The sequence below is a fragment of the Emys orbicularis genome, chromosome 2, assembly GCF_028017835.1.
Source record: "Emys orbicularis isolate rEmyOrb1 chromosome 2, rEmyOrb1.hap1, whole genome shotgun sequence".
NCBI classification, from domain to species: Eukaryota; Metazoa; Chordata; order Testudines; family Emydidae; genus Emys; species Emys orbicularis.
In genome coordinates, this window is record NC_088684.1 from 46,959,276 (window position 1) to 46,973,470 (window position 14,195).

Consider the following 14,195-nt stretch of genomic DNA (forward strand, 5'->3'; position numbering starts at 1 on the left):
AATTGCCTCTGGGGCCTAAGTCCCAGATAGTTCTTTCAGGATGTCTATTTTCTCTTCTATGTTTTCAGGAGATAGATGCTTAGTTCCTTCCTAAATGAAAGTCAACCAGCATATCTACTATGGTTTATGAGGCCACAATTTTTGATGTTTGTAGGTGAACACAGGCACACTATAGAAAGGTGATGTGCTTACCCCTGAATGTACATATACTGAAGTAGAACTTGCAGTCTTTTTATCCTATTCCATGACTAGCTGATCTGCAAGAGATCTGGCACACCTGTGACAACAACTATGTGAACTAATTTGTCATCTGAAATGCCTCTACTGCAAAAAGATGACAATTGTTGTATGTCCTCTCATTAGGTTTAGCACAGAGCTTTTATTTTTCAGATAGTCCACTTCCCTTGTATTCTTCTTGTAACCGAATTAAATGTGTCTGCTGGGATCTACTTAGGGGAACATGGATTCGATTTTTTTTGTTCTAGTGATGCATTTATACCTTGAAAACGCTTGCCTGCCTACTTAAACTTTTTTGCTGAGAAACAAATTTTCTAATTGCAATACAATTCTTAAATTTCTATTGTGACTTTCTTCTCCTGCCTTATCTTTAGAAATGTAAATCTCGTAAGTGTCTGATTTGCATTGTATTCTTTCATTTGTCTTTTCATTTCTCAAGATTCTGCTGTGCACTGGGTAGATTTATTCCAAGAGGCTTGCAAAAACTAACACTTATGTAACACAAAGAGCTTATTCAGACAGTGCTTTATATTTTCAAAGCACTTCACAATCACCAGCTAATCAATCAGCATTAATAAACAAAATTAGAAACAAATCCTGTAGAACAGGGATTGGTAAATACCCTTGGCAGTGAAGGGGCTAATAAAATAAGCACAAAAATAATTAACATCAAACTGATGCGCAGTGTAATTGTTGGTACTTTCGTGCAACCAACCCTACACAAAGAATTTCAGACACTAAAAATGCTTCGAGTATGTAAATGTCCAGACAACCCTATTTGGCTTTAGCTTCTGTCTGATCCACTTCAGTGTCCAAGTCTGTCAGACAACAGTAGAACAACATCTGAACATATTTTGTTGTTGTGGCTGCAAAAAAACAAACAAACAAACAAAACAAAACAAAAACACAGATGAGACAAAGTTACAATAGAACTTTGGTCTTTTATAAACTTTGTGTCCAAGGATCTCAGAGCACTTTGCAAACATTAATTAAGCTTTGCAACATTTCTGTGAGGGGGATTAAATCCATGTTTCCAATGGGTAAATCATTCACACATCAAAGCCCCACTTTGAAATTCTTAATTTTTAATCAGCCCTTCACTGAATTTAATGGAAAATTGTAAGAGCTGGGATCAGACTGAACAAGGAGCTCAGGATTGAGCCTTTCAAGACTAGTCTGTGAGTCAGTAGCAGAGATATGCATAATCCTCTGCAGCTACTAGTTTCTGAACCTGAGTCCACTAAATTAATGATTTAATAATTTAGGAAACTTTCTGCTGATGTTTACATCAGCTCACATCAGTTTATTTATACAAGTTATGGCATCTGTCCCATCCTACACACACACACAACCACTTTTTCAACTGTTCCTGGAAGAGAGCACCCAGAAATAAGTATGTGTACAGCCCTACAGGACCACCAATTTTTTCCCCAATGCAAATGTTAGCCCCTTGCCAATCTCAAATATCCATCATTATAGCAGTATTCACATTTTAACTGGGCACCAAAATAGGTGGTCTCCTCTAACTCAGATACTACACTAATTGGTCAGTCAGCGAAACAATACAGTGATGTGGTACTTTCAGTCCTCCAGACCAAAAATGAATGTGTTTAGTCTTTAGAGAAACAAGTTGGGTGAGGTAATATCTTGTTGGACCAACTTCTGTTGGTGAGAGACACAAGCTTTTGAGCTTACACAGAGCTCTTCTTCAGTCTTCAACACTAGGAGGACTTTTGACCGAGCCAATGTAAATTATTCCTCCATAATGACTTATAATTAATGTACCGTAGGGTGACCAGACTGCAAGTTTGAAAAATCGGGACGGAGGTGAGGGGTAATAGGAGCCCATATAAAAAAAGGCTCCAAATATCGGGACTGTCCCTATAAAATCGGGACATCTGGTCACCCTAATCTACTGTAATATTTTTATTGAATCTACATGCAGGAAAATTCTGTAAAGTTGCATAGTTCAGGTTATTTTTTCCTCTAAAACATATAACAAACACAGCAAAACTTCCTAGACATGTAATGCATTATATAAAAAATTTCTGAGGGAACAAATTTTACAAAAAATCCAGAAAAATAGCTAAGATTTTTTTGTTTTCTGACAAGGTTCTCACAATTTATATTTACAGGTGCCTGCATGTAGAGATGTACATAATCACATACTAATGTAAAACTACATTGCTTACCAGAGAGCCACTGAAGACATTTAGGTTTCTTTTCAGATGGTAAATAAACTCCCAAATAATATGCAGGAATTCCAGAGAGGGCTATGCCAATTCCAATGAGGGTATTGATTGTATCGCTGTAGAGAGGAACCAGGACCAGGAAAATGGAACATAAACAGTATACTACAGGAAAGAAGAGGCTGAGCTGCAGATACAAAAAGATCAACATGAATTAAAAGAAACAACGAAACATACTGTTGAAAAATGTGAGGCCTTACAAACTGAAGCACTAATGAGGCCTGCCTGTAAGACTTGCTCTGCCTGGAAGAGGGAGAGGAGCTAAAAAAGGGAAAGCTGCTACAGAAAGGAGTGGTGAAGAAAAGGAGGGTTGCTTCACCTCAGAGACTGCTGACAACAGAGACGCATCAGCCAAGAGGGAAACACTGTCGCTAACGCTGTATCGACCAGCTGTGAAGCAAGATGCCCCAAGAAGAGGGGCTGGAGTTAGATCCTAATAAAAGACAATAGACCTGTTAATAGGCCAAGTCCAAAGAGCTGAATCTAGAAAGATGGCCTGAGAGACAGACCACCTTTCCCTTCACTTGAAAGGACCTTTCTTTTGTCTCTGTTTTGGTTTAACGTGAGGACCCTTCATATGCTACAAAGTGGGGGGAAGGACATTATAAATGACTTGAAGAGTCTGGAGGAGAATTGGGGGATCCCCTCTGCCCCCCAGGTGTAAATACATGTGTGTGTCTGTATCTGTCCATCCTGTTTCCAGGACTGCACAAACTCAGCTCCAATTGACATTTAGGAGAGATCCACAAATGCAGTAAGAGCAGAGCACTGAAGCCGAGTGCTACCGTGAAAGGAATTTTTTCTCTAAGCTTCTAGTGTAGAATTTTTATCATTTGTATGTCAGAAATTGAATGAACCCAGCTTGACTTTCAAGAGTCTAGTTGAGTTTGCAGAGGTGGTAGTTAGAAACACATCATTTTACTTGTAAAATCAGCAAATCTGATATGGAAATAATTGGAAAACAAGTAGGGAAGCCCATAATAAACTTTTTTACAGATTCATTTCTTAAAGTAGAACCACACTTTGATACCTAGCCACTGTTCTCAAGAATGGCCTTTCAAAATGTCATGACATTTTAAGAGCTAGCTGTAACTTATAACACACAGAGAGTTTTTGTATAAATATTATTTTTATGGTAAGTAAAATATAAATTGAGGAAAACAATCCACTGTGCGTGCACAAAATTCCATGCAAAAATGTGAGGTCAGCTAAGCAGGCAAAGAATAATAGAAATTCATAATTTGGCACCCACAGTCAGCTTTGATAAACTCTCTGGGTGCAATCTTGGGTGTACTGAAGTCTATGGCAAAATTCCCATTGATTTTAATAAGGCCAGGATTTCACCCTCTCTCCTCTTTTCTGCCTATTATCTGGAGAGTTTGTAAATTAAGTGTGAAGACAGTAAGTTTTATCAAGGCTATTTGTTGTCAAGCAGGGCTGCATATGGTAAAGCGTGGAATACAATAGTTCATTTTTACAACTTAAAGATTTGTGGGCTGCAGCAGACCCATGAACAGTTTATGTTTCATCGGTCTGATGTCTAACAGAAAGCAGAACTAGCTGGTCAAAAAACAGGAAAAAGATTGAGCAAAATTTCCCTTGTTGGTTGTTGTGAGGTGGGTTTTTTGTTGTCTTTTTACATTCAAAATGTGAATGAAAGATCTTGTAAAACTTGAAATTTAAAAAAAAATGACTAGCTTTGGAGAATTAGAAAGTTTACTAGCTTTAGAGAATGTACTTTAATGCTGATTGTACACAGGAGTTCTATTTTTGTTGTAGATGCTGGATAGGAATCAAAACATTTTGCTCTTTAATAACATACAGACAAAAACTGATGCTGGTAAAGATGGTACATGCTTAGGATGGTACATGCTCTGTGACAAGACAGAGTCAAAAATAAAAACGTCTTTGGAAAAGCTCGTGAAGGGGTATTAATTTGTATTCTAAATTCACTTGTCTGACTGAATGTAACACTCCTCTATACTTGAAGAGTGTATAGGGTACCATTTCTTGGAGGACCCAAGTAGCATTAATACACCTCACTCTCCCACTACCATGTGTGTCTTGGATGGCAAAATATATATGGATGAAGGGAAGAGGAAGTAAAGTACTAGTCCTACAAACGAAGGAGAAGTGGAACTATTGTCTGGCAGCTCAGAATTTCCCAAACTATAAGAGGTGTAATCAAACCTGAATACCCAACTCTGCCAGAGCCCTAGGCACCCTGTAACTATGGCAATGTAAAGATCCACTATGAGAAAAATGACTACACAAAAATAAGGGCCTATCCAGCTACACACTATGGACTAAGGAGCCTAGACAATTTCATTTTAAAAACAAAGAGGGTTTTAAGTTGAACAGAAGCAAAAATGAGTCACAAAATCAATAAATGTCAATTTTTATACTATATATAGCAAAATTGCCGTAATAGATATCCTTCTGAAAGCTGGGATACATTTTGCTCCTTAACTTGTGACAGTGTATGTTAAAAGGACTTTTGTGGCTAAAAGAGTAGCATATAAGGGAAGTTCTGACACATCCTTAGTACCAATACTCAGGGCCGGCTCCAGGCACCAGAGAAGGAAGCAGGTGCCTGGGGCAGCCAATAGAAAGGGGCGGCACTCCGTACGTTACTGGGGCGGCACATCCCGGTCTGCAGCGGCAATTCGGCGGCGGGTCCTTCGGGTCCCTCTCTTCTTCTTCGGCGGCACCTCGATCGCTCCACTTGTAGTCGATCGGCTTTTTATTTATTTATTTATTTTTCCCGCCACTTGGGGCGGCAAAAAAGCTGGAGCCGGCCCTGCCAATACTGTAATGTATATACAAACAGATGCATTGACTGTATATTATGTTTTATTTCCTTCTGTAATGTACTTACTTTAATAGGCCGTGGCCTATCAGGCTGAGTATGTCTCAGGTATATTAATCCTGCAATAGACAGCCCAACATACAGCCAGTAGTTGAAGCTGTAGTAATTAATGAGGAGAAAGACATCTTCCACAAGGAGGTAGAGCAAAGTCATTAAACCCTACAGACATAAAAGGTGGGGGGGGGGGAAAGCTTTTTTAAGTAACAAAATAGTTTTCTTATGAAACAAAAACATATTATATATATTAAGTACTATATATCAAAGGCCTGATTTTAGTGGTGCTGAGCTCCTAAGTTCCAACTGAAATCACTGAGAGCTGTGTTCTCAGAACCGCTAAGAAATCTGTAAGTGCACTGGTGGACAGTGCTCAGGGAATGGCCAGCTGTTCTATATTTTGTTTTCTCCCCACTGCTCAATGTGTGGCTCCATGCCTTTTTTACCTCACACCAGTCAAATCCTGCTCTGAAGACAGAACCATTGATTTCCTCATGGGCTTGTCTATGGTGCTCATTAGCATAGTATCTGATTGCTTCACAAACATTAGTTTATCATCACAACACCCCTGGGAGGTGAGGGGGTCATATCCCCAGTTTACAAATGGGAAACTGAGGCACAGAGGGAATAAGGTCCCAAAATTTCCACCTATGTGGTGTCTAACTTGAGACACCTAGAACCTGTGTTGTCAGAGTTCTGAACATTATATAGTGCTGTCATAACTATAAAGGGAAGGGTAACAGCTCTCCTGTGTACAGTACTAAAATCCCTCCTGGCCAGAGACTCCAAAATCCTTTTACCTGTAAAGGGTTAAGAAGCTCGGGTAACCTGGCTGACACCTGACCCAAAGGGCCAATAAGGGGACAAGATACTTTCAAATCTTGGGGGGGGAAAGGCTTTTGTGTGTGCTCTTTGTTTTAAGGGGTTGTTCGCTCTTGGGACTGAGAGGGACCAGACATCAATCCAGGTTCTCCCCATCTTTCTAAACAAGTCTCTTATTTTCAAAATTGTAAGTAAAAGCCAGGCAAGGCGTCTTAGATTTACTTTGTTTTCTCAACTTGTAAATGTACCTTTTACTAGAGTGTTTATCTTTGTTTGCTATACTTTGAACCTAAGACAGAGGGGGGTCCTTTGAGCTCTTTAAGTTTGATTACCCTGTAAAGTTACTTTCCATACTGATTTTACAGAGATGATTTTTACCTTTTTCTTTAATTAAAAGCCTTCTTTTTAAGAACCTGATTGATTTCTCCTTGTTTTAAGATCCAAGGGGGTTTGGATCTGTATTCACCAGGAGTTGGTGAAAGGAAGGAGGGGGGAAGGGTCAATTTCTCCTTGTTTAAGATCCAAGGAGTTTGGATCTGTATTCACCAGGGAATTGGTAAAAAGTTTCTAAAAGCTTCCCAGGGTAGGGAATGGTGGCAGCGGACCAGAACTAAGCTGGTAGTTAAGCTTAGAAGTCCTCATGCAGGCCCCTACATTTGTACCCTAAAGTTCAAAGTGGGGATACAGCCTTGACAAGTGCTCTATATAAAGCACAGCTCTCATTGACTTCAGTTGCAGCAGTGAGTGCTCAACACTCCTGCAAATCAGATACAGGGTCTCAAATCAGGAACACAGAAAAAGAAGAACAGGTAATTAGTGACCACCTGTGAAAAGTGTGGTCTAGGGACTTGCCTAGCATCACAGTGAAAACTCTGGCACAGGCAGGGATAGAATCCAGTTCTCCCGGGTGACATTCAGCTGCCTTAACCATGAGGCCATCCTTTCTCTTCCTGAAATCCCCTGGCTTATTCATGACTCCCCTTCCAACTTCTAAATTAGGCAAGGGCCCAACAAACAACAACCTCATTCAGAACACAGCCCTGATCTATCCCCAGAGCAGATCCATTGTGAGCACTGAATGAGGTAGGTGTCCAGTAGTTAAAAATAGTAGGTGATCATGCAATTAAAGACTGTATCATAATACATACAAAGGGGCACAGGCAGTTTTTCTGGCTTGTCCTAGCTTTTGAATGCTTGACTATGCAACCTTAATAAATGTTCTTTTGATGTACTTTGTGTGTAATTTCCTCATTTTTTAAAGAAGCAAATTGAAAAAAAAATTCCATCATGTGGCATTATACTGACACCCACATGGTTCATCAGCCACATTGGAACCTTTGGACCCACTTCACAGACCTCTGCCACTTGAACTAGCAGAGTAACTGGTAGCAATAGTAGTTTGTCATCTGCTCTGTAGACCAGCACTAGAGGGGGATGAGACATCCACTTTGCCAGTGGGTTTTACAGATATGCTGACAGCAGAGGAATGGCGAGACTCAGGAATCTTGGGTTCCATTCTAGGTGATGGAAGGGAGTGTTCTCTAGTGGTCACAGAGCCTTCTGCCTGCTCTCCCCCACACAGCCAAGCTTGACTCCTGTTTCCCCAGCCCCTCCAATCTGTACCTATTCTAGTCCTTGTCTCTGGCTCCTTCTCTTTGCCTACCCAGTCTCCACTCCTCAGGCTTCTCGTCCCAGTCTCTCCTTGGCTCCAAATCATTCCCAGCCTTCCCACCCCACTGGCTCACAGTCCAAGTATCCTGCCCTAGCTAATCCTATTTTCTCTTCCCTCTCCCCTCCTCCATTCTCCAGTCCCAGTCTCATCAGACTCCTTATCCAATCTATTCTTTCCCCCCACCTGCCCTGCTCACAGGCCCACCTCTTGTCCTCTCGGCATTTGTGTCCGGAAGCTTACACCTCCATTCTGCATGGGTGCCAGCAGTTTGAGCGGGGTGGGGAGGTGAGGTGTCTTTGAGGGTATGTCTAGACTGGGATAAAAGATGCTTGGCCTCGGGCTGCAAGAGTGGAGTGTCCTGGAGCTCGGGCTCCAGCCTGACCCTGAACGTCTACACAGCAATTTTGTTTTTTAGCCCCACAGCCTGAGTCCCACAAGCCCAAGTCAGCTGACCTAGACAGCCACAGTCATGCCGTGGGTCTTTTATCCCTGTGTACATGTACCCTATGAGCATAGGAAAGAGACACTCCCTGTTCTCTGTTCTAGTGCCCAGTCCAGCCACAGCCCAAAACAGCTGGGAGCAGCCACTACAGGGAAAGTTCTGCTTCATCCCTGTTGCTCTGGGCTGGGATGAAGCAGAACTTCATGGTCAATTGCATGGTCAATTGCTCTATGGGGACGGTCAATCTGATCAACAGTAGGAGCTGTCTCTCCTAAGCATGTGTTAATGGAGACTCTGAAAAGGCTTATCTCTTGGGCAAATTTGGGCAGATTTTCATAGGGTCAGCAAAAGGCACATCTCTGACACAAAGGCCACTCCTCTGCCAAATTTCAGTTAATTGCTCCAAAGCACGCGGGCACTAGAGCTGTTCAAAATAAAAATTTTAAAAAGACACCAGGATTTTTTAAATTGGGCAAAACATTATCATTCCTTAGCCTCATTCTCAGAAATTGCTGGACTGTTTTGATGCAAATTTTCCAAAATATTGATGCCTGAGGCAGGCATCTGGCATGTAAAATTTCAACCCAAATGGTTAAATTTTGGCAAAGTTATAAGCAACACTAAACAGAGCTCATAATGGGGAGCATTAGGCAACCTCACTAACAGTCGGTGCTACTGGCCCTGGATATATTTTAAGAGCATATTAAAATAGGGTACTTAGGCCTATACAACTTCCTACAGTATCTCTCTGTCATGCCCCTTGCTCCCCTTAATGAATGCTTCTCCGAGGAATAGTCTGGGCTTGAAGTGTACTCTAAAGGTCACCAAATCCAGGTTCTGGTGAACCAAGAGAGTATGCAGTTCTACAGACAATATATATATTTGACTAAAACATGAAGTAATTTACCTTTCATTTGTTTTCAAATCTATTAATATTTAAAGAGAAGTTCTCTCCCTTGCATCCTATTTTATTATCTCCTCATCCTGCAATGATGTCATAATTATGAATTTGTAACATCACAATCATTTCCATGGTAACTGGCTGATGTCACAAATCCAAGACTATGACAACTTCACTGCAGGACCAAGAAGAAAACACAACATGGAGTTATGAAGTGAAAAAACTAACTCTTATTAAGACATAACTATCAGAGAAGGTCACTGGCATAGTAACATGCTTCTTCTATACAGTGAAATCTGTGTTAGTGACCACACTTAACAAGGAAACATCCGACTAAGGGACTACCTTAAAGTATCCCCCAAAACTTTCAAATGCAAACTTACCTTTACCAGGTGAGCAACTCACTAACATTACCAGTGAGGTAACTAAACATAGGACTGCCTATGTTTAGTCCTAGTCACAGCCAAATCCTCTTCTACAGCTGTTACTGCATTGTCCCTAAAGCTCTGTGTGGGGCTAATGAAGATACCTCACATGCTCATGAGATTAGAGTTTGTCAAAAAGGGATATTTCCCACCATCTCCTTTTTAATTTTGAAAAATTTCAACCAGCTAGATATTCCCCATTTGTTTTGAATTTGGAAATTTGATCTGTGGCAAACAGTATCCCTGAACGACAAGTCGCACAAGCTGAACCATCCCATACTAGCCTATTTATATTCAGCATTTAAGAGTCCCAGGAGCTTTGTCATGGAATTGTTCAAGTAAACTGTAAGGCAACCTTTATGAAAAAATATAGTCAGTCCTCTGGGTGGTTACTTACCTCAGGGTTCAATGTCATCACTCATTCTTTCTTTCTTTTTTCTATGGACTGCTAGATTTGTCAAATTTTCAAACTTTACTCATTTTATCTAATGTACTTTACTGATGTAGGGCTTGATCCTGTCCCACTGAAGTCAATGGGAGTTACGACATGAACTTCTAGGAATACAGGCCCTTAAATTTAATAGTAACAATAACAACACAAATATTTATATAATTATTTTGTATTCAAAGCATTTTACAAATATTAATCAGTCTTCACATCTCTCTGGTAAGGTAGGCAAATATGTATTGTTTTCCTCCTTTATAGAGGAGGAAACTGAGGCAGAGATGTTCAAGTGACTTGCCCAAAGATAGGAGAGTAGTCAATATCAGACCCATAATTAGAACTGAGGTGCTCCTAGCTCACAATCCACTGGACAACACTGGACAAGTCCACTGGACAACACAATACAAGATTTTAACTTTTAAATATCTGCCTTCAAACAAACACTGTACAGTACATTGTATTTCTGTGCACTGAGAACAATTAAGCAAAGATTTCTCCCTCTAGAAGTGTAGTAGAATGTTCCTCTTTTTGAGCTTTCTACAAACAATTGGACTTCAATGAGAGTTACAGTATTTGGCCCCAAAGACTGCAGAACTGAATCCAGATGTGAATGAGCCCTAAAATCTCTGAATCTTAACCACTGATTTATTAAAGAGCACAACTGAAAGAGTGCATTCTTCCCTCAATAAACACAGAAAACTTCTATTCTGATAAATGGGAATTATGTTCACATGTTAAGAGAACAAACCCTTCCCACTGATACAAGTGTAATTCCCACTAGTGGGAATATTCAGACTCAAATGACTCATTCGAAGATTCCTACATTAAGGCAAAAAGGCACTTTGATCATCTGCATAAGACAGGCTATAGAATTTCACCAAGTGAAATGAATAGTTTAATAAGCAGCAATGAATGCTTTATGATGGATTTCCCCCCCTCACTTTAATCTATTTGATTTCTGGATTAATACTTGCAATCATTTGTTCTAATTTTGTATCTTACAGCTCCCTGTCCCTGTGTCCCACAATCTCATTTACAATGAAATGTCGCTCTCGCGCCATAATATCTCATTTTAATTTGTAAATAAGATTTTAAAATACCTATAAATGCCCATCACAAAGAAGATTCCTTTGTGCAATTAGAGAAGAACAAAGTAAATATGGATGTAAAAGTCTAGCTTTAGGAACCCAATTTTAAATACTTTGATCCAAGTATTTTAAGTGCTGTGACAAATGTGTGTATATATTGTTTTAAAATTCTTATATACTTTAGCACATGACTACATAAAGCATTCTTCATTGGGAAGCTGGTAGTATTTCATTGTGAGTCAATCTTCCTCTTACCCAAAGCCAACTAAACTAATTCTCTTTTTAGCGTGTGGTATTCACCTGAGAATTTCAGTATGTGGCTTTGGGAATATGCAAACCCACACAAAGACTTAGGCTATGTACGCACTACAGCTTACGTTGGTATCAGTTTAGTCAGGGGTGTGAATAAGTCACCTCCCTGAGTGGTGCAAGTTACACTGACCAAGTGCCGGTGTGGACAGAACTATGTCAGCAGGAGAGTTTCTCTTGCCAACATAGCTACCACTGCTTGTGGGGACTGGAGTAATTAAGTCGATGGGAGAGCTCTCTCCTGTCAGCATAGAGCGTCTGCACTAGCAGCGGCATCGGTACAGCTGTGCCGCTGTAAACTCTGTGGTTATGCATTTTAAACCTTCTCTTTTTTCTAACCTAGATCAGAACACAGAAACTAATTAATGTTAAATCTTGGATAAACTGAGAATTTTTGTTGCAGTATCCCAACTATTTGTTTATCAGATAAACCCCTACAGGTGATTTTATAACTATTTGGGCTGATTAACCCTACCCTCTGGGCCTACTTCTCATTCACACTAACATCACTTTACCTGGGTGGCCTTAGTGTAAATGAGAATCAGGCCATGTGGCTCCAACTGTTTTAAAAAACAATTTAGTTCAACTAGCCATTTTGGGGAAACTTCCCCAGTGTAGAGAGGCCTGGAGAAATTGAGTGTAAAAGGGATTCATAATACTTTACCATTTGCAGAAAATTCCTAAAATAGTGAGGAAAGAAGTGGAGAAGTACTGTTACTTACATTAAAGAAAAGAGCAGGGATTGGTGTGAAACACTTTATATGAATCAAACTCAAACTATCAGGAAGGTGTCCTTCTCTGGCTCCAACATAAAAAAGCCTAACACAAAAGGAAAGAAAAAAGTCTAATTAGCCAAGCAGAGTCCTTCTGTTTTTCCACAAAGGCAGAACCAATTGTATATTTTGTTGTTGTTGTAAACATTTATGGAGAAAAATGCTTTTTTGTTGTAAGTACCATTCTTTTGTCCACCTTTGCCTTTCACTGGATAATAGACAGCGCTAGTGTACATGCCAGGGCACAAAAACATCTCCATCATTAAGGAATGATTTGACTTAATGTGACAAATGTAGATCAGACTGCTACTAGGTAACACTGGTCTACAATTTTTGAGAAGTCGTCTGCTTCAGAGATAAAATGTGCTATTTATTATGTACTTTGATGTGCTGAATTCAAATATGACAATTAAAACAACTGATTGGCTATTGTTTCTAAGATATTTAAGTTTTTACATTTTATGTATATGTATATTGTGTAGATAGTAGAGTTTTAAACATAAATTGTAAACCTAGGTCTTTTAATGTGTTTATGGTTGCTTTACATGATAATATTTCACCTGTCCTGTTTATGTAACACTTTAAAAATCAGCAAAAGGGTTATATAAATAAAATTTATTATGAAACAAAAGGCAAAAAACTATTATGTACATAGTTTAGTCCTATTCAGTGTCTACTCGGCGCTTCTTGGCTTGTCTCTTGTATTCATTAAATGGAGCATCTCTTGTCACTGTCCAGCAACAGTCTGCAAGCATTGATGGGCTCCATTTGCCCTGATAGCGTTTCTCCATTGTTGCAATGTCCTGGTGAAATCGCTCGCCGTGCTCGTCGCTCACTGCTCCGCAGTTCGGTGGAAAAAAATCTAGATGAGAGTGCAAAAAATGTATCTTTAGTGACATGTTGCAACCAAGGCTTTTGTATGCCTTGAGGAGGTTTTCCACCAACAACCTGTAGTTGTCTGCCTTGTTGTTTCCGAGAAAATTTATTGCCACTAACTGGAAGGCTTTCCATGCCGTCTTTTCCTTGCCACGCAGCGCATGGTCAAATGCATCATCTCGAAGAAGTTCACGAATCTGAGGACCAACAAAGACACCTTCCTTTATCTTAGCTTCACTTAACCTTGGAAATTTTCCACGGAGGTACTTGAAAGCTGCTTGTGTTTTGTCAATGGCCTTGACAAAGTTCTTCATCAGACCCAGCTTGATGTGTAAGGGTGGTAACAAAATCTTCCTTGATTCAACCAGTGGTGGAGGCTGAACACTTTTCCTCCCAGGCTCCAATGACTGTCGGAGTGGCCAATCTTTCTTGTTGTAGTGGGAATCTCTTGCACGACTATCCCATTCGCAGAGAAAACAGCAGTACTTTGTGTATCCAGTCTGCAGACCAAGCAAGAGAGCAACAACCTTCAAATCGCCACAAAGCTGCCACTGATGTTGGTCATAGTTTATGCACCTCAAAAGTTGTTTCATGTTGTCATAGGTTTCCTTCATATGGACTGCATGACCACCTGGAATTGATGGCAAAACATTGCCATTATGCAGTAAAACAGCTTTAAGACTCGTCTTCGATGAATCAATGAACAGTCTCCACTCATCTGGATCGTGAACGATGTTGAGGGCTGCCATCACACCATCGATGTTGTTGCAGGCTACAAGATCACCTTCCATGAAGAAGAATGGGACAAGATCCTTTTGACGGTCACGGAACATGGAAACCCTAACATCACCTGCCAGGAGATTCCACTGCTGTAGTCTGGAGCCCAACAGCTCTGCCTTACTCTTGGGTAGTTCCAAATCCCTGACAAGGTCATTCAGTTCACCTTGTGTTATGAGGTGTGGTTCAGAGGAGGAGGATGGGAGAAAATGTGGGTCCTGTGACATTGATGGGTCAGGACCAGAAGTTTCATCCTCTTCCTCTTCCTCGTCTGACTCAAGTGAGAATGATTCTGGTGCATCAGGAACTGGCAGTC

At 40.3% G+C, this 14,195-nt stretch overlaps 1 protein-coding gene across 1 annotated transcript in view; it reads right to left on the reverse strand.

Annotated features, from left to right (window-relative positions):
* Nucleotides 1-1,011: 1,011 nt before the first annotated feature.
* The window catches only part of LOC135873453 (Y+L amino acid transporter 2-like), a 31,473-nt gene continuing 18,289 nt past the window's right edge, over nt 1,012-14,195 (reverse strand). Inside the window, 4 exon segments of the mRNA XM_065397953.1 lie at nt 1,012-1,103; nt 2,430-2,613; nt 5,365-5,514; nt 12,176-12,272. Of these exon segments, the coding sequence (XP_065254025.1) occupies nt 1,012-1,103; nt 2,430-2,613; nt 5,365-5,514; nt 12,176-12,272 (523 nt within the window).